General features: G+C 34.1%; 1 protein-coding gene across 2 annotated transcripts in view; it reads left to right on the forward strand.

Annotated features, from left to right (window-relative positions):
* Positions 1-21,250, forward strand: part of SLCO1B3 (solute carrier organic anion transporter family member 1B3) — a 59,215-nt gene that overhangs the window by 9,271 nt on the left and 28,694 nt on the right. Inside the window, exons 1-2 of one of the 2 annotated variants that reach the window (XM_034645832.1) lie at positions 49-127; positions 4,430-4,578. In XM_034645832.1, the coding sequence (XP_034501723.1) occupies positions 4,492-4,578 (87 nt within the window). In that variant the 5' untranslated portion in view covers positions 49-127; positions 4,430-4,491. Of the gene's footprint in view, positions 1-48; positions 128-4,429; positions 4,579-21,250 lie in introns of those variants that run through there. The other variant, XM_034645831.1, reaches the window with a different exon arrangement.

The raw sequence follows: 21,250 nt of genomic DNA on the forward strand, positions 1-21,250 counted from the left end.
GTAAGATGGTTAATCATCATTGAACTGATAAAAAAAAAAAAAAAAAGCAAGCCAACTATTTAAAGAGAGGCTTTAACAACAGATAAAGGATGGATTTGTAGCTACTGCTGTAGGAATCTAAGTCCAGGTAAGAACCTTTGACATTCTCTAATTTCAGGGTTTCTTCTAGGTGAGAATCTGCCACAGATTTCAAGGGGAAAAATGTTTGGATGGATATGATAAATATTACACATTTTATGCTTTGTGTCTTCTATACACTTACGTTTAAGCTCTTAAAACTCATTAAGCATTCCTTCAGGAGATAGATGAACCTCAGGTTTATATACTCTTAAAGATAAAATACAGAAAATAAGACATTCATAATTTAAAAATAAAATTTGAAACTCCATTCCTATTACTTTCTCGATAAGTGGAACTTCAAGTTAAACAAAATGGATCTCTGGCTACCTTCTCAAAATATACCACAAGGCAATTATTTTCACTATGTGGAATAATTAGATTTATTCCCTATTTTTTTGATACCATCTTAACTCGGTAATACAGGGTGGAGGGTTAGTTAGCAAACATCAAGAAAGGGAATGTGTCTCAAAGTCACTTATCCACTTCTACTTTCCTGTTTCAACTCGTTTAGCTCAAGGTGAGGAAAAAGAAAAGTTTTCTAGATAATTTTGTCTTTGATTGAATGAGAAAAAAATTTGCTCAGCATTATTCCTGGCACAAACTAAGGCCTCAATAAATATTAGTTACCTTCTCCAATTCAGGAAGGTGGCTACCCTTGTAAGACAATTGTTATTGTCAAAGGGAGGTAGAAAATGGGGAAAGTCCTCCTATAAAAAGTCTAAGAAGTTAGTAAGGTGTGGAATAATCACCTGTCTGGGAAAGTAGTGGAAATAATAGGGACAAGTAATGACTGTGTTACAGGTTATATTCTCTAGTGGAGCAACAGTGTGGAGAAGTTTTTTTTCAACTGTTAGTAACTGGAAAAATATCTAAGAAGGGTGATTTGGGGCAGAATTACAACCAAGAGATGAGGAAGAACATTACAGATTAAGAAGGGCATACAAAAGTGCAGTGTTCTCGGGACAACTGGTTCCACACGGCTGAAGGAGCTTGTGGGTGTGTTGGAAAATAAGACTAAAAACAAGTGCTGGGTTTAGTTCATAAAGCATCTCAGGTAGGAAATGTGAATTTTATTCTGTATGCTACAGGGGACCTCTGAAAGATTCTTAAGATGGATATGATAGATATAAAACAGGGAGAAGCCTGAAAGACAGGATAATCAGCATTTAATCAATCACAGTAAACAGGACTAGACTGGTCAAGGTAATGGCCTTCAAGAGTTCTTGTTCAGTAGCCAAAACACAAAAGCAACCGAACAAAACTAAAGCTAAAGGGCACGTACACACCATGTCAATCATTCAGAGAGTATTGCATTAATGGAATTAAGTGGTAAAAAATGACTTTCTAACATTTAAATCCTGGGGACAGATACAGAAAGAGGTACTCATGAAAAAAAATAACATGAAATTTATCAAAGGACTGCTTATGATGTTGGGGCCACCCAACTAATGATTTCTTCCTCACTCCACTCCATTCAGTAATTGAATAGGTATAGGCATGTCTGGAGCTCATGCAAAAAAAAAGTAGAATAACAAGGGTTTACTTAGATGTACTTAGATGTGGATTTTTGCATTGATGCATATGTTTATATACATAAGTGATAATATCTTTAGATATTTATCATTTCTATATTCTACATTATCCATTAAGTTGGTATTATATGTAGTCATGGTTTTTACATGTTTATAATAATATAGGGACTCAATGAATCCTTATTGAATAAATTAATACATAAAATATATAGTTGATCCTCGCTATTCACGGATTCAGTATTTGTGAATTTGCCTTCTCAACTAAAATTTATTTGTAACCCCAAAATCAATGCTGCTCATTCGTGGTCATTCATATGCCTGTACAGAGTGGCAAAAAATCAGAATTGTCCAACACACATGGTCCCAGCTGAGGTCAGATAAAATGTGGCTCAGCCTCCTTGTTTTAGCTTTCATATTGTAAACGAGTGATCTTTTCAGTCTATTTAGTGCCATATTTTTTTTTCATCTTTGTGCTTTTTTTTTGGCATAATATTGCTGTTTAAATAGCTCCCAAGCATAGTATAAAGTGCTGGCCAGTGTAAGTGTGAGAAGGCTGTGATGCCACCATGGAAAGAATATATAAGTTCTAGAAGTTTCCTTCAGGCATAAGCTATACAGCACTGTTGACCACACATTTAAAATTAATGGATCAACAACATATATTAAATTAGATGTCTTTAAACAGAAGCACACACAAAACAAGGTTATAAATTTGTTGATGAAAATGCTGTGACCAGAGAGATACATAGGAACCTAACCCTGTATTTCCCCTAAGAACAATGTTCAGTTTCACTAATTGTTTGCAGCAACTTTATAGAACACAAGTACTGCAAATAATAAGAATTAACTGTAATTATAAAGCCCTATTAATTATCATCTATCTATGCTTATGTGTCTTTCTATATGTAATATATAAATATCTTAGATACATAAGTATGTATTATGCAGATATGTATGAATAAGAATAAATTTTCTAAACCTTACTATTCTATATCAAAGAGCAAATCTAAGAAACAAATTGCTCATTTTACTAGTCTCTAAAACAAAGGCTTACTGAAATAAGTCAGTCAGAGTAAGACAAATACCATATGATTTCACTCGTATGTGGAATTTAAGAAACAAAACAAACGAGCAAAGGGAAAAGAGAGAGAGAGGCAAACCAAGAAACAGATTCTTAACTCTGGAGAACAAACTGATGGTTACCAGAGGGGACGGTGGGTGGGGAGATGGGTTAAATAGGTGAAAGGGATTCAGGAGGATACTTGGGATGAGCACCGTATGTTGTATGGAAATGTTAAGTCACTATGTTGTGCACCTGACACTAATGTCACACTGTATGTTAACTAACTGTAATTTGAATAAAAACCTAAAAAAAAGATAAAATAGAGGCTTAATAACAGAAAATTATAATTTCTCTTGCATTTTGACCTCAAAACTCCACTTGTAAGAATTTATCCTACAGATATTATCACACATAAATAAAATGACATATTAAGAAAATGTTCTAATATGAAATACTTAGATACAACCTAAATGTTTATCAACATGTAACTAGCTAGATGTATTATGGATAATAGGATAACCTGCAACCATAAGAAAACTGAGGAAGTCATTTATTAATATAAAGTATATTAAGTAGCATGAAAAGGTAGAGAGCAGTGTTAATAGTATGCTGCCATTTGTGTTAAAAATGGAAACTATTATGTATTTAATTAAAAATATGTATCCTATTTCTGGATCATATTCACTGAAAACTGATATTAGTTCTTAGAATAAGAAACTGGATGCTGGGCGGCAAGGGCTAGAGGAAGAATCTTTAATATATGTCTTTTTTGATATTTTGTACTTTCAACTACATATATTTTATACATACTCAACTGCATACACTTTGTCTTCAAAAATAAATGAACAAAATTAAAATAAAGTAGGATCGTGATAGTGGTAAGGTCAAGCATGGCTAAAGTCTGTCTGAGAGGTACTTAGAGTATGCTTTGCTCTCTTTAACAAATCCAAACACGACCTGCATTTCAAACCTGGTTCTGGAGGTATCTCTTCCATGAAAACTTCTGGGCTCAGCCACTGTAATTACAATTCATTACATTGTTTTTTCTATCCATTTTGACTGTCTACTATGTGCAAGGCACTCTTCGGCACTTTGTAAAACTACAAAGATGAATTAAACATATATTTGCCTTCCTAAATTTTATAATGTAGATAGGTGAAACATATTTAAAATTTTTGTGATTTAAAATTTTTATCTCATCTAGTGTGTGACTCTATACTATTTACTTGTTTCAAATTCTCTTCATAAATCTATCTTCCTAATTAAAATATAATCCCCCTAGGGGCGCCGGGTGGCACAGTGGTTAAACGTCTGCCTTCGGCTCAGGGCGTGATCCCGGCATTATGGGTTCGAGCCCCACATCAGGCTCCTCTGCTATGAGCCTGCTTCTTCCTCTCCCACTCCCCCTGCTTGTGTTCCCTCTCTCGCTAGCTGTCTCATCTCTGTCAAATAAATAAATAAAATCTTTAAAAATATATATATAATCCCCCTAAAGCTAGTACTGTGTGTGGATATGTGTGTGTGTGTGTGTGTGTGTGTGTGTGTGTTTGCCCTCCTTTTGTGTCTAGCATTTACTTAGTGTAGTGCTCAGGACATCAAAGACCCTGAATAAGTATTAGTGGGTTTATAGACTGAGGTCAACCTTGCAGCTTTTCTTATTTTCGAATCATATATTGTTAAAGTGAAGTAAGTTCTCCTTTTCCTCCCTGAATAGGTGATCATTTCAAACCAAGCAGCAACAACAGTTGGAAACACTCACATGCTACCGGTAGTTCCATGATGGACTCAAAAAAACATTTGAAAAAGACAGCAGAAACAACACCTCCAAAAGAAAGGGAAACGAGATGTTGCAATGGATTCAAGGTAGGAATAGCTTCATGTTTCCAAACTAAAATAAGCGGAGGGTTGTTGTTTTTTTGTTTGTTTGTTCTTTTAAACAACCAGTTTTGGAAAAGAACATTGTATTTCAAATTAGAGTTTCCAACTAAAGCGTATCTGAAAATATCAACAGAATGATCTGTATCTTGATTTAAATAAGTCTTTAAATCTGAAAAAGGAGTTTCTTTGGTGATAATTCTGATGGCTAAGAGTTTACTAATGTTGGGGCGCCTGGTGGCACAGCGGTTAAGCGTCTGCCTTCGGCTCAGGGCGTGATCCCGGCATTATGGGATCGAGCCCCACATCAGGCTCTTCCACTATGAGCCTGCTTCTTCCTCTCCCACTCCCCCTGCTTGTGTTCCCTCTCTCGCTGGCTGTCTCTATCTCTGCCAGATAAATAAATAAAATCTTAAAAAAAAAAAAAGAGTTTACTAATGTTAAAAAATTTAGAAATCTTTTGATATCTTCTCTTTGGTTCTTCATGGACTGAAAGATATTTATAAATTTCACTAAAATAAGTCACTGTATAATGCATAATAAATAAAAAAAATTCTTGGAATTGACTTATAAAGAGAGCAGATTCATAAGTCTTATGAATCACTTTGTGGTCTTGACATATTATACTTTTTTTTCTTTTGAAGAACAGCATTTTTTTATTCTAATCATTTAAATAATAGAGTCTGGTAGAAAAGAGATTTGTAATAACAAAAAACATGAACCAAACACCTAATTACTGACTTAGGAAAGCCGTTTAATTTTTTCATACACAAGTTAGTAAAAGTAATAACCTTGTGTCTTGATTTTGTCTCACAGCTGTGAGACATTAAGGGATGTAGACTGTATTGGGATTTTCATTGACAGAAAAAAGTACTCCCTGTGCATAATGTTGAAGGAACCAAGACTCAGGAAAATTGAGAAGTTTGCCTAACATCATCCAGTTTGAAATTGAAAACCTTTAAACCCAAGTCAAAGCCTTTAAACCCCCATAGGGAAGTTTTGAAGAAATAAAAAAATAATCATGGCTGTCTTTTACCCATATTTTAAATGTTTTCCTCAAAGTTGTAGTCTTAATTGCTGAATAAAGAGCACAGGAACCAGACTCAATTGCAATAATGTTATGTAAGGTCCCTTAATTTTGTACAGAAAATATGTTTATTTGTTTTCAGAGATTACTGATAAGGTCTATTCTGATGAAAGATTTGAGTAATATTTAAGCAGAATAGCAGTTACAAGTAAAAGGTCATGGTGAGTGCAAGTCTAAGGGTAATATGGTGTGCTAGGTTCTTTCTGCTCTTAAATATTGAGGTCTACAGCGATCTCATTTGCATGTGCATAGTAAAGTGACAGCAATCTGTCTGAAACAATTAAAATTGCCAGAATGGTCCCTTGTAGCATATTTGCAAGTTAGGATGCATAAAGTATGTTAATTGCAGTCTGATGATCAAGACCAGAGAGCTAGAATAACAATAGAAGCTAACATTTATTGAGCATGTATTATATGCCAGACACTGTTCTAGTGCTATGCTCCTTAGTGGATTTGTTCCTTACCACAATTCTACCGCCAGATACTAGTATCTCTCTTTTACAGATGAAAAACCATAGACACAGAGAGGGCAAATGAATCCTTCTCGGTCCCAAATCTGGTAAGTGGTGGAGCCAAGTCTGAGCTTAAGCAGTTTGATTCCAAATCCCATGCTCTCAATTCTACTCCACACTGCTATAGCAACTGTGGGTTTCCATAATATTACTACTGGTAGGTACTAATGATAGGTACAAGATGTTCTGGTAGGTAGGGATTCAGTGATCTTCCTCAGACCAAGTTAATTAAGTATCAAGCAGCCACAGGATTCTTAAACTTGTTTATGTGTGTGGTCACGCACATTTACACATGTTGTTACGGACATGTATCATACGGAAATGTATCAAAGTGCAAATAGATAATAGACCTCTTAAAATAACAGTGTAATATGTAAACTAATTGAATTTAAATAAAATAAAATTTAAAAAATTAAATAAATAACAATGGCATAGTTTGATTTTTTTAACACTTTCCCTCAATTTTTAGACTAAACCAATTATATCATATAAACCCTGCTGATACATTCTTCATCTTTACACTTGTCATTTCTGTGCTTTAGATTTCTTGTACCGTTATGTTGTCATAAAAATTCTCAACAAGGCAATAGTAATGCATCATCATCAAAAAACGTAAATAATAAGGCAAAAGTAAAAGCCCCCCCCCTTTTTGCCTTCATTGCCACTCCCCCTTCAAAAACAATCAGAATAACCACCCCTTATATAACCATCAGTAGCATTCATATCCTGCTGGTTTCCTCTGACTCACTTTCCATATTAGCTGTTAGCCATGTTAGACTTTTGCTATTTGTCAAAAATGCTGAGCAAGCTTCTGACTTGAAGTTTGTACTTGCTGATTTCCCTTCTGAATGTTCTCCTTCCAGATACCATGCTCCTTCATTTCATTCACATTTCTGTTTGAACGTTACCTCATCCCTGACCATCCCATATAAAATACCCTTTCCTACACATAACTCTTTGATCAAATTTATTTTTTTCATAGCATTTACCGCCAGCTGACACTGACACACAAACACACATATGTATATGTGTGTGTGCACATGTGTGCCTTTAACGGCTTAAAAAACTAATTTATTATAATCCTATAATAATCTTACAATCCTGAAGTTCAGAAGTCCGAAATGGGTCACATTGTACTAAAATCCAGGTGTTGGCAGGGCTGCATCCTTTCTGGAGGATCTAGGCAACAATCCATTTCCTTGCCTTTTCCAGCTCCTGGAGGCTGCCCCAAGTTTGTGGTTCAAGGCTCTCTTTCATATGCAAAGCTGGTAGGAAGTCATGTAATTCTCACGCTGCATCACGTGAGCACTGACTCTTATGCTTCCCTCTTCCACATTTAAGGGACCTTGTGATCACATTTGGTTAACCAGGAAAATTCAGGATAATCTCTTTAAGGTCATCTGATTAACAAATCTGTTTGCAACCTTAATACCTCCTTGCCATTTACCTAATAAATTCATAGATAGGTAGAATAACAACCCTCAGAGGAAGATGTCCAGGTCCTAATCTCCAAAACTTGTGAAAAAATACATTGTGTGTATATATATGCATGTATACACACTTTGTATATTATATATATTTTATATATATGATACATTGTATGTTTCTAGTAATTTATCCATTTCTATTAAGTTATCCAGTTTGTTGGCATAGTAGTCTCTAAAAAGTAGTCTTTCATAGCAGTCTCTAATGATCCTTTTAATTTTTATTTTTTTCTTTTCTTATCTCTTTTTTTGTTTTGTTTTGTTTTTTGAGAGAGAGAGAGAGAGAAAACGCATGCATGCGGGGAGTGGCGAGGGCAGAGGGAGACAATATTATATAAACTCCATGCTGATGCTGACTTGGGGCTTGATCTCACCATCCTGAGATCATGACCTGAGCCAAAATCAAAAGTCAGATGCTTAGCTGACTGAACCCAATTCTTTTTATTTCTGTGGCATCAGTTATAATGTCCCTTTTTAAAAATTTATTTGAGTGCGCTTTCTTCTTAGTCTAAGGGTTTCTCAATTTTTTAATCTTTTCAAGTAAACAACTTTTAGTTTTATTGGTTTTTCCTATTGTTTTTCTATTTTATTTGTTATTTCTGCTCTGACTTTTGTTATTTCCTTCCTTCTACTAGCTTTGGTCTTAGTTTTTTCTTTTTCTATCTCATTGACATGTAAAGTTAGATGGTTTATTTGAGATCTTTCCTCTTTTTTTAATGTAGGTGCTATGGAGTTCTCTCAATACTATTTTTTTTCTGTATTCCATAACTTTTTTATGTGTTTTCATTTTTGTCTTGAGGTATGTTCTAATTACTTCTTTGAATTCTTCTTTGACGCATTGTTGTTTAGCAATGTGCTGTTTAATTTTCACATATTGTGAATTTTCCAGTTTTCCTTTTGCTGTTGATTTCTGGTTTCATTCTATCATGGGGAGAAAAGGTACTCGGTATGATTTCAATCCTCCTTAATTTGTTAAGATTTATCTTGTGACCTAACATCTGGTATATCTTGGAGAAAGATATGTGTACACTTAAGAGAAATGTGTATTTTGCTGTTGTTAGGTAGAATGTTCTATATATGTTGTTAGGTTCATTTGCCTTATAGTATTGTTTAAGTTCTCCATTTCTTTATTGATCTTCCACCTGGATGTTCTATCCATTATTTAAAATGAGGTATTAAAGGTTCCTACTGTATTGCCATATATATATTTTCTGTTTTGTTTTGTCAATGTTTGCTTTATATATTTAGGCACTCTGATGTTGGATATACACATATAATATATATTATAATTATTCTATCTTCCCGGTCTATTGGCACTTTTATGATTATATAATGTATTTTTTGTTTCTTGGGACTTTTTTACTTAAGTTTTATTTTGTCTGATATCAGCACAACCATTCTTGTTCTCCTTTGGTTACCAATTGCATCAGATATCTTTTTCCATCACTTCACTTTCAGCCTCTATGTGTCCTTAAATCTAAAGTGAGTTTCTTGTAGACAGGGCATAGCTGAGTCTTATTTTTATCCATTCAACCATTTTATGTCTTTTGATGGGGGAGTTTAATCTATTTACATTTAAAGTAATGATCGATAGGGAAGGTATACTATTGCTACAGTGTTGTTTTCTGTTAGTCTTGTACAAGTATACCTCAATTATATTTTGGGTTTGGTTTCAGACCACCATAATAAAGCACATATTGCAGTAAAGGGAGTCAAATGATATTTTTCCCAGTTTTATTGAGGTATGATTGACAAAACAAATTACTTTTTTAAATTTAATTTTATTATGTTATGTTAGTCACCATACAGTACATCATTAGTTTTTGATGTAGTGTTCCATGATTCCTTGTTTGCATATAACACACAGTGAGCAATGCAATACATGCATACAAAAGTTATGTTTACACAGTGTTGCAGTTTACTAAGTGTGTGATAGCATTATGCCTAAAACAATGTACATTGATTAATTAAAAAAAATTGCTAAAAAATGCTAACCAGCGTCTGAGCTTTCAGAAATTCATAATCTTTTGGTAGTGGAAGGTCTTTCCTCAAAGTTCATGGCTGCTGACTGATCAGGATGATAGTTGCTGAAGGCTGGGGAAGCTGTGGCAATTTCTTAAAATAAGGCAGCAGTGAAGTTTGCCACATGGATCAACTCTCCCTTTCACAAGCTATCTGTTTGATAGCATTTCACCCAGAGTAGAATTTCTTTCAAAATTGGAGTCAATCCTCTCAAACCCTATTGTTGCTTTAAGCTAAGTTGATGTAAAATTCTAAATGCTTTATTGTCATTTTAACAATCTTCATAGAATCTTCACCAGGAGTAGATTCCATCCCAAGAAACCACTTTATTTCCTCATCCATCAGCAGCAACTCCTTTTCCATTGAAGTTTTGTCAGGAGATTGAAACAATACCGTCATATCTTCAGGCTCCACTTCTAATTCCAGTTCTCCTCCTATTTCTACCACATCTGCAGTTACTTTCTCCATTCACAATGCATTCTAACTATAAATTCTTCTAAGCAACTGTACTATTTGGAGATGAGAAAAAAATTGTTTTATTTCAGTAGAGCAAATAGCATAATAATTTTACGTTACAAATATTATTGAATTAAGATTAATTTAAAAACCCTATACCTGGTTTCTAAAAGGCAGAAAAAAACATTAGATGTAGTTTTCAAGAGATAACTGAAAGCAAAAAAAGACCAAATAATAATTTGTAGTATTCCACCATAATTTTGCATTTCAGTAAAACAAGCCAAACAGTGCCCTGTATCATCATATTAACATGGAAAATAAGTTTTAAAAAATAAGAGCTGTGAGAATAAAAACAGAAACAATGAAGGATTAAATTCCAGCAAACATTTAATTAGTGTATATTCTTCCTATTTTCCAATTTTGCCTGACTTCTTATCATCCCAGCTGGCCCCCACCCCTACCTACCTTCTCTGGATCTCTCCTTTATAAGATTCTCCCCTTAACTTTTAGGTGGCTGTGGTTAACTTAAACTCTTCTTTTTCATTTTTCAGGCTAAAAGAACTACACGGTTTTTATTTTTGCTCCCCCCGCCCCGAGAGAAAGCTCATGTGCGCATGTGCTGGGAGCAGGAGCAGAGGGAGAGGGGGAGAGAGAGAATCCTAAGCAGGCTTGATCTCAGGACCCTGAGGTCATGACCCGAGTGGAAGTCAAGAGTAGGTCACTCAATGGACAATCCACCCAGTTGCCCTAGGAGTTTTAGCTTTGAAGGAGCTGTGGCCTCACCTCAAAACCTGAAGAATGAGAATCTAATCTTACACATTTTCTTCTGAGTGTCAGCTCCCATCCAGAGTCTGACTGCTTTTGTTTGCCCTCCAATATCTTCCTCCAGGTGGTTTTTAGTTTCCCCTTAGACTTTATAATTGTTATTTGCTGGAGGATCAGTGTCATGGGAACCTATTGAGCTCTTTTGGAAGTGGAAATGGTTATACATATTTAAAGATCACCCTGGCTACAGAGTGAAAAGGGTAACAATGAGGAAAGAGAGATGCCAGTTGGAAAAGGTGGTAATCTGGGTGATAGATGATGGTCATTTAAGTAGAAATATAAAGTGAAGTATGTTGAAAAGAGAGGTATTTATAAGATTAAATTTTTAACTTTGGGGAATTGATTGGCTGTAACCCAGAAGGGAGAAGCTTCTAGCCTCAGCAGCAGGTAGAAGGGAGTGACACAGGAAAAGAAGGTGAAAAAGGAGGAAGAAGAAAGAGATCTGGACATAGCAATGAAATGCCTGAGGGAAGTTCTAATGTAGGGACTTTGGAAAAGCAATCTAAAACTCAGCAAAAGCAATCTTGGATCAAGATATAGGTTTGGTAATCATCAGGATCTAGCTGGTAATAAAACCAATGACAACTGGTGAGCTTTCCCAGAAAGGGTATGTGGAGTAAAAAGAGAAGAGTGTCTGAAACAAAACCCTGGAAAAAAAAAAAATTGAAAAGCAAGAATAACATAAGCCTGCTCAGGATACTAGAGAGAAGTGATGCAAAAATAGGATTTGATATTGCAAATGTAAACAACTCACTTTTTACTGGAAAGGACAGGAAAGAGTTATGGAAAAGCAAGGGTGCAGTGGGGCAGGAGATTTTCTTAAGGGAATAAACTTGAAAATGAATTAATTATACAGCTATTCCCTAGTAAATTTCAAAACAACCTCCAGACAAAACTCTCTTGAGCACCAAACCTGCCAGCTGTGTCTACTTGATGCATGTTTATTTTTAGGAATCTCAAACTCGACTAGTAAAAAGATGATTTCATTGTTTTTAAACCCAAGATTTTTCTTTTTCTCATCTCAAATAGCAATATTAGTACATGCAGTTATCCAAACTAGAAACTTAGAAGATAAAATCAGAAAACTCATTTTCCTTTATTCCCACATCTTATTGATTCTCCTCTTAAACTTCTCCAAAGTTTGTCTGTGATCTTTTGTTTCTGTCTTTCCAACTATTAGCCTTTTTTTTTCTGAAACCAGCTTTCTAACAAATTTCTTTGTCATTAAATCCATCTTTTACATAGATACCGGAATCAGCCCTCTAAAATTTAATTTCCTTATGCTACATTTAAAAATACAATTTCATCTCCCAATGTTTGGCATATTTCTATCCTTAAGTTCCACCTACACAGGTAATCTTTCTGTTTTTTAAATTACCTGTGTTCTTTCACTATTTGGGCTTTTCATGTGTTTCCTATTTTGTCTTAAATGTTTATTTCTCCTTCAATTTCTAAGTTTCTATTACCTCTTAAAGACTTAGTTGAAATGTCACCACACCTGTAGAAACTTTAATCAGTATAGACAGAATTAATCATCTTTCCTATGTACTCACGGCATTATTACTTTATTCATTACATTATTATGCTGGCATTATTTATTGTTTATGCCCCAGGAAATTATTAATACCTGTAGGGCATTTATTATGTTTAGCTTTTACTGCCCTTCTTACTCTGCACCTGTCTCAACTCCAAGATGTAGCAGAGTATTGCCAAACTGGAGTTGCTCAATAAATGTTTGCTGAGTAAATAAATTGAGGTTCAAATGAGTTAACTGAGTTAATCATGTCTGTACCTCGGGCAAAAGAGAAACTTGGAACTGTCTTCTGACTTCAATTCCAGAACTCTTGCCAAAAAATATAAAGGACTGACTTGCCATGATTGCAGGTAAATACAGACTTTATCTCTTACCTGAATATCAGTTAGCTCCTTCTACCTGTGATACTTTAATATCCATTTGATAATTGTGAACATTTTTATCTCTGGTTTGAAATCATTCAGTCTTAATTCTCTACCTCATGACATAGGCTTTTTAATGTTTTCCACTAAAGATTTCATCTTTCTTACTCCTTTTGATTTTTTAAGTTCCGAGAAAATCATTGTGTCATTTTTACTCTGCACTTCAGTCCTGAGTTAGGAACAGGGTTAAAAATGCCCATCTCGTAGGATTATAGTTAGATTAAAGGAAAGCACATTTATAAATCTATCTATATTAACTCATTTCATATCCTTCTAAAATCCCAGCTCCCTGGAGAGATTCTACTGTGGCTATGTGTTTACATCTATTACATTTTTCCTTTTTCAATTTTAATTTAATTTAATTTTGATTTTTTTAAATTTTATTTTATTTAAATTCAATTAATTAACATATAGTGTACTATTAGTTTCAGAGGTAGAGTTCTGCAAACTTTTTCCTTTTTTTAAAAACCAGTTTAGATTTATTCTGTGAGATTTTTACTTTTTTGAGTCTTATTTTGGGATAACTTTTCTTGTAAGATTGAAGATATGAGCTGTGAAAAAACTTTCTTCAAACTTTTAGAAATTTCTTCTCATACAGGACAGGGTTTATACCTGATTATATTTATATCTGCTTTAATGAGATGTTCTATTACTTTCTGAAATTTTCTCCTCTTTGATTTAATAAATGAGTGCTTTGATGATCAGCATTTAGATGAGTTCACTTTTCTATTTCTTCAATAATCAATAAATCATATTGTCAATATGCTCATTAGTGATTCTGCAACACCTGTAATAGTGTATGGCATAAAACTGTGTTTAGCTAAATGATCATAAGTCCTATTTTGATCTGAATGAAACTAAATCTAAAAACTGGATGATGGTAGCTCACAATGGTAATAAAAATACATTTATCAATGCTTACTGTGTGGCTAGCACTGTGCCAAGAATTTTATGTGTATTATTTAAACTAATCCTCATAACAACTTTAGTATAATTATCTCCATCTAAAGACTGAGGAAACTAAGAAGTGAGAGATTTCACTACATGTTGACTCTGTACCAGATTTATAATCTGAATTGGGGGAATTATGATTTATCCAACAACCCAAAAACATTTATTGAATCTTTGCTCATTACGTGTCAGGCATCCAAGTTTGATGGAGAGCCTGGTAATATTTTTTTTTTCTATTTATTCATTAGAAGAGAGCCAAAACTTGAAGCCTTCCAATTCTTCATAGCAGACTGAGCGTAAGGCAGAAGCCATCTCTTCCTCCCTCCAATTTTAATAAATAATCTAAAAGGCATTAAAAGCAACTCATAATTCTGCTACAAAACAAGAAGGGATATATTCTGTAAGTCAGAAACCATGAGGGTTTTCTGAAAAGAAAACTAGTTCTAAAAAGAACTAGAAAGAAATCCTAGTCCAAGATAGGTGCAAGAGAAGACAACTGAAAAGCATGGAAGTGGCTCCAAGGGTGCATCAAAGGCAAAGACACTGATAACGGGGTGAAGAGAAGGTCCCAGGGAAACCTGACAGGAGCTTAGTTGGGTATCCCCCTCACTTAGTAAGTTAAACATGCATCTTTCCTTATTTAACATGCCTCCCCTGATCATCAACATACCCCCACTTAGTAGTATGAACATTTTAACTTTGAGTAACATGGACATTTTAACAATATTACATCTTCCAGTCTACTAGCACAGATGTCTTTTTCATTTATTTGATCTTCTTCGATTTCATTTGCAATGTTTTGTAGTTCTTAGCATATGTCTTTCACCTCCTTAGTTTATTCTTAAATATATTATTCCTTTGATGCTATAGTAAATGGGATTCTTTTCTTAATTTCATTTTCAGATTGCTTATTTTCAGTGTATAGAAACACAACTGATTTTTGAGTGTTAATTTTTTATCCTGTAACTTTGCTGCACTTTAGTAGTTCTAATAGCTTTCTTATGTGGAATCTTTACAGATTTCTACAACTAAGATCATGTAATCTGTGAACAAATAATAATAACATAAATTATAAATAAATAATAAACATAATTATAAATAAATGATAGCAAAATATAATTTTACTTCTCTTCCAGTTTGAATGCCTTTAATTTTTTTTCTTGTCTAATTACTCTGGCTAAAACTTCCAGTACTGTGTTGAAGAGTAGTAGCTACAGTGGGCATCCTTGCCTTGTTCCTGTTCTCAGAGGAAAAGTTTTCAATATTTCCCCATTGAGTATGATGTTAGATATGGACTTTTTACATATAACCTTTATCCTGTTGAGAGAGTTTCCTTCTATTCCTAGTTTGTTGAGTGCTTCTATCATACAACTATTGAATTTTGTGAAATGCTTTTTCTGCATCTATTGAGATGATTATGTGGTTTTATTCTTCATTTTGCTAATGTGATGTATTACATTGATTTTCATAAGTCAGATTTTCAACAATCTAATTTGCATTCCAGTTATAAATTCCACTTGGTTATAATGTATGATCTTTTAGCACCTGTTTGCTAGTATTTTGTTGAGAATCTTTACAACAATATTCATCAAGGATACTAGTCTGCAGTTTCTTTCCTTGTGACGTTTTTGTCTGGCTTTGATATCAGGTCATGCGGCTTCATTTAATGAATTTGGGAGCATCCCTTCCTCTTCAATTCTTTGGAAGTATTTGAGAAGAATTAGCATTAATTCGTTAAATGTTTAGTAGAATTCTCCAGTGAAACCATCCTGTCCTGGGCTTTCTTTGTTGGGAAGTTTCTAATTACAGCTTCAATCTCCTCACTAGATACAGATCTGTTCAGTTTTTTTTATTTGTTGTTCAATCCTGGTGGGTTGTATGTTTCTAATAATTTATCCATTTCTTCTAGGTTACTCAATTTTTTGGCATATAACTGTTCATAGTAGCATCATAACTTATTTTATTTCTGTGACATTATTTGTAATGTCTCCTCTTTTATTTCTAATTTTAGCTATTTCAATGCCCTCTCTTTTTCTCAGTTAATCTAAGTGTTTGTCAATTTTATCGATTTCTTCAAAATCTCTTAGTTTCATTGATTTTTTTCTATTTTTCTATTCCCTTTTTCATTTACCTCTACTCTAAAATCCTTATTATTTACTTAATTCTGATAACTTTGGGTTGAGTTTTTTCTTCTTTTTGTAGACCCTTGAGGTGTAAGGATGGGTTTGTTGATTTGAGATCTATTTTTTCAATGTTATCATCTATCACTATACACTTTTAGTGGTGCTTTTACGACATCCCATATGTTTTGGTATGTTGTGTTTTCATTTTCATTTGTCTCCAGATAGTTTCTAAGTTCTCTTGTGATTTTTTCTTTGATCTATTGGTTGTATTGTTTAATTTCCACGTATTTATGGATTTTTCTGTGGTCAATGAGAATGCATCGTATGATTTCAATTTTACTAAATTTTTTAGCGCTGTTTTGTGACATAACATATGGTCTGTTTTGGAGAATGTTTCACGTGTACTTGAGAACAATATATATTCTGCTGATAGATGGAGTGTCCTATAAATGTCTAGGTCCAATGGGGTCTAATTGGCTTACAGTGTTGTTCAAATCTTTTGTTTCCCTATTGATTTTCTATCTGGTTGGTCTATTTATTATTAAAAGTGGGGTATTGAATCTCTTATTCTTAATATGTTTCTATTTCTACAATTCGTTCTGTCAATGTTTCAAATATTTGAGTGTTCTAATTTTACTTACATATATACATTTATAATTGTTATATCTTCCTGATGAATTGACCCTTTTTTCATTATATAATGTCCTTCTTTGTCTCTGTGACAGTTCTTGCCTTAAAGACTATTTTATCTGTAAAAGTATGGCCATTCCCATTCTCTTTACGTTCTTGTTTGCATAAAATATTATTTCTGATTTGTTTGGGCAGGTAGAACAAAAATACCATAGACTGAGTGCCTTAAGTAACAAATATTTATTTCTCATAGTTTTGGAGGTTGGGAAATTCAAGATCAATGTGCTGACAATTAGGCTACTGGTGATGGGTGGTTTCCTGATTCATAGATGGCTGTTTTCTCATAATGTCTTCATATGATAGAAAAAGGACAGGAGAGCCCTCTGGGGTCTCTTTTATAAGGATGCAAATCCTATTCATGGGGGTCTCTGTCTGCTTGACATAATAACCTCCCAAAGACCCCACTTCTTAATACCATCTCTCTGATGATTAGGTTTTTGACATGAATTTTGAAGGGACAAAAATATTCAGCTTATTACACAGCCTTTCATTTTTAGCCTTTTGGTGTCCTAGATCTAAAGTGAATCTCTTGTAAACAGCATGTAGTTGAATCTTATTTTTTTTTAATCATAATCAATTCAGGCAATCTATGTCTTTTGATTAATGTACTCAGTCAAGTTACATTTAAAGTAATTATGAATAGAAAGAACTATTGCTATTTTGTCATTTGTTTTCTTTCTGTCTTAAAATTTTGTGTTCTCTTTTCCTCTCTTGATGTTTCTCTTTGTGTTTGATTTTTTTCTGTTGTGACGTATTTTGATTCTCTTTTCATTTCTCTTTATGTATACTCTATAGACAATACAATTGTATTGTATTGTATCGTATATTTCCTTTACTGGGGAATTTTATATTTCAGTATGGTTTTGGGTTGATATTCTTCATCTTTTCACTTTAACTTGCAGAACCTTCAATGTTTCTTGTAGGGCAGATCTAGTGGTTATGAATTCCTTCAACTTTGACTTATCTGGGAAAGTTTTGATTTCTCCTTATACTTAAAGGACAGTTTTGATAGATATAATCTTTGTTGGCAGACTTTTTCTTTTAGTACTTTGAATATTTTATTCTATTCCTTTCTAGTCTGCAAGGTTTTTTGCTGAAAAATCTGACGATAATCTAATGGGAATTCCCTTGTATGGTGATGAGTCACTTTTCTCCTACTGCTTTCAAGATTATCTCTTTGTCTGTGATTTTTGACAGTTTGATTATGATGTATCTTGGTGTCGCTCTCATTACATTTATCCTAAATGTACTTCTTTGAATTTATCAAATTTGCATGTACATTCCTTTACTTAGATTTGGAAAATTTGGGGCTATATTCTTTAAATAATTTTTCTGCCCTTTCTCTTTCTTCTTCAGGAATTCTCATAATGCAAATACTGTTCTGCTTGGTGGTGTTGTCCCATAGGTCCTTTACATTCTTCATTTTTCTTCATTCATTTTTTTCCCCCCTCTTGGCTCAGTCTTTGAGTTTGTTGATTCTTTTTCTGTCTGGTCAAGTTTAATTTTGAGTTCCTCTGTGAGGTTTTCAATTCAGGTAATGTTTTCTTCAGTTCCAGAATTTCTGTTTGGTTCTTCTTCCAAGTTTCTGTTTCTTCATTAATAATGTCACTTTGTTTATATATTATTCTTCTGATTTCATTTAAGGTATCTCTATTCTGTGTTTTAATTCATTGAATATCCTTATGATGGTAATTTTGAATTCTTTCCCTGGCAATTCATGTATCTCCATTTCTTTAGGGTTAATTTCTGGAGATTTAATTTCTTCCTTTAAATGTGCTGTGGTTTCCTTTTTCTTTATATGTCTTATTATTTTTCTGTTGTTGGAACTTTGGCATTTGAAAAATCAGCCAACTCTCTCAGGCTTTATGGTTTTGTACAGGTATGAGTTTAACTATGTAGCCAGGCTAGATATTGTCTAGACCTCTCAAGTTCTTTTCTGGGCTCAAGTTTCCTCCTTGGGCTACTAGAGAAGTTTGCTGGTGTCTACTTAGGACTTCTACCTGGATATTGCACCCGCCCTGGTTTAGTAAATTACAGTACTGGTGCTCTACCTAGTGTCTATCCATGGTACTACAGATTCTGGTTCATGTTTTATTGTCTTTGTTCTGAGATCCTCAAATCTAGTCACCCACTCTTATCAGTACTTGAATATAAACTGGTCCCTCATGCTGCCTCCATTCAAGTCAGAGCATTGGATATAAATGCTATTCCTTTCTCGCCCCATACAGAAGATATGAGTTGGGGGTTTTGTCCCAAATACATCAATGATGCTTGGTTGGGTGAAGGACCTGGCAAGAAAGTTGAGAGTGTCACAGATTTTCCTCCTGAACCTGTATGGTTGGCTTCACCCTGTCTAGGATGCAGAAATATTTTAAATGGTTTCTGGATTTCTCACAGAAATATTCCGTTTGTTGTTGTTAGGTCTATGTATCCATGGGGGAAGGAGGATTGAGGGTTCCTATTTTGTCATTTTGCTGACATCACTCCCATCTCCATTTCTTAATTTCTGATGTCAATAACATGATTTTCTTGAAATGATTAGAACCAAAAAATTTTCCTTTCTGTTCTATAATGTAAAGATAGTAAATGATACTATAATATGTCAAAATTGGCTTTCCTTGAAGAAAATATTCATAATTTTTGTCTAATCCCTCTGGACAAATTTAATATCTTTTTCCAATGGGTGTTTTGTTCCCTTTACCAGTTTAGCAAAACTGGCTTTGATACCCTTCCACCTTTGGTGTTTCATTCTTAGATGACTTCCTATATCTTACATAAGAATTTTTGTTATTTCTATTAAGTTGTAACATTTACAACTTTTTTCAAGCCCTTTCAACTTCACTGAAAGTTCCATATACAGGAAGGAAAGTACATACATTTTTCCTGCCATGGAAGGGCTGTATTGGGCCTTTTATCTCCTTCTCTCCAAGCATAACCTCATGTAAGACATGTAGTAAGTTACAGTTAGACAAAAGCTCAACATATTTTTTAGCATCTTTGTGGCAGGTACTGTTCTAAGCCCTGGGGATATAGCAGTGAACAAAAGAGAACAACAACAACAAAAAAAATCCTGCCCTGATGCAGGTTATAGTGAGGGCAATATATATTACACATATAAATAAATAAAATATATTGTAAGGAGAAAGTGGTATAATTTTAAATAGATGGATAAGGAAAGCCTCACTCTGAAAGTTACATTGAGCAAAAGCCTCAAGGATGTGAGGGAGTGAGTGATGGAGAAGAGCTTTCCCTGTAGGAAGAAAAGCAAGAACAAAGAACCTATGGCAAAATAATAAACCTGGAATCCTCAAAGTAAAACGAGAAGGCTCTTGTAGATGGACAGGAATGAGCAAGAACTAGAGTAACAGAATATGAGATCAGAAGGGTGAAATGGAATATTTTTAGGGAAGGGATAATCAGCAGAGGACAGATCATTTAGAGCCCTGTAGGCTATTGGAAAGACTAGATATTACTAAGAGTGAGATGGGAAAACAAGGAGTGGTGGCATAATCTAATTTTTATTTTAAAAAAAATTTTTGTAGTTACTGTGTTGAGAAGAGACTGTAAGGGGGATGAGAACAGAAGCAGAAATTTAATAACAGGCTAATGTGATGATCCAGGCTAGACATAATGGTGGCTACCACTGGTGGTATAGGAGGTAATAAGAAAGACCTGTCTGAATCAGCTTGGGTTGCTATGAGAAAATACCACAGACTAAGTGGCTTAACAGAAATTTATTTCTCATGGTTCTGGGGGCGGCTGGAAGTCTTGGGATCCAGGTACCAGCATAGTTGGGTTCTGGTGAGAATGCTCTTCCTCATTTTCAGATGGCTATCTTCTTGTGTCCTCACAAAGCAGAGAGAAGTAAGCCCTTCTAAGGACACTAATCCTATCATAAGGGCTCTACCTTCATGACCTAATTCCCAAAGGACCTATCTCCAAATATCATCACATTAGGGATTAGAGTTTCAACATATGAATTTGGTGGGGACACAAACATACAGTCCATAGCAGAATAATATTATGTTAGATGTAAAAGCAATTTACTTGTGGGTATAAATGTGGGCTATAAGAAGGATGAATCAACACATTTTGTTAAAATGAATTTGAAAATAAAGTATAACCACTAAAGTATTTTTTAGAATGTTGAATATACTGTTTTGTTGTTTTCATTTTTATTTGGATTTCTCCAATAATAGTGAGGATTTATAAATTTAAAAAAAAGTTCAATTTCCAGCTGACTTCCTGGAAGTGCCATCTTTGAGAATGTCTAGCCACTTCCCTCACAGTTAGCCTATATGATTCATGGGGGGATAAAGAATAGCTTATCATCATTGCCATCTCAGGTCATTATCTAGCTTCTTAAAAATCAGCTAGTAATATAAAATGAAAAATAACAGCCTTGATTGTTCTGCTGTAATTATCTGATGTTGTAACCAAGTTAGAAAATGATGCTTTATCAGTATAGTGATGATAACGTTAAAAGGACTAGGAAGTACCAATTGGTGTAGAGGAAAGGTGAGTATGATTTTAATGATAAAAATAATGTTTTTA

Source organism: Ailuropoda melanoleuca, chromosome 16, assembly GCF_002007445.2.
Source record: "Ailuropoda melanoleuca isolate Jingjing chromosome 16, ASM200744v2, whole genome shotgun sequence".
NCBI lineage: Eukaryota > Metazoa > Chordata > Mammalia > Carnivora > Ursidae > Ailuropoda > Ailuropoda melanoleuca.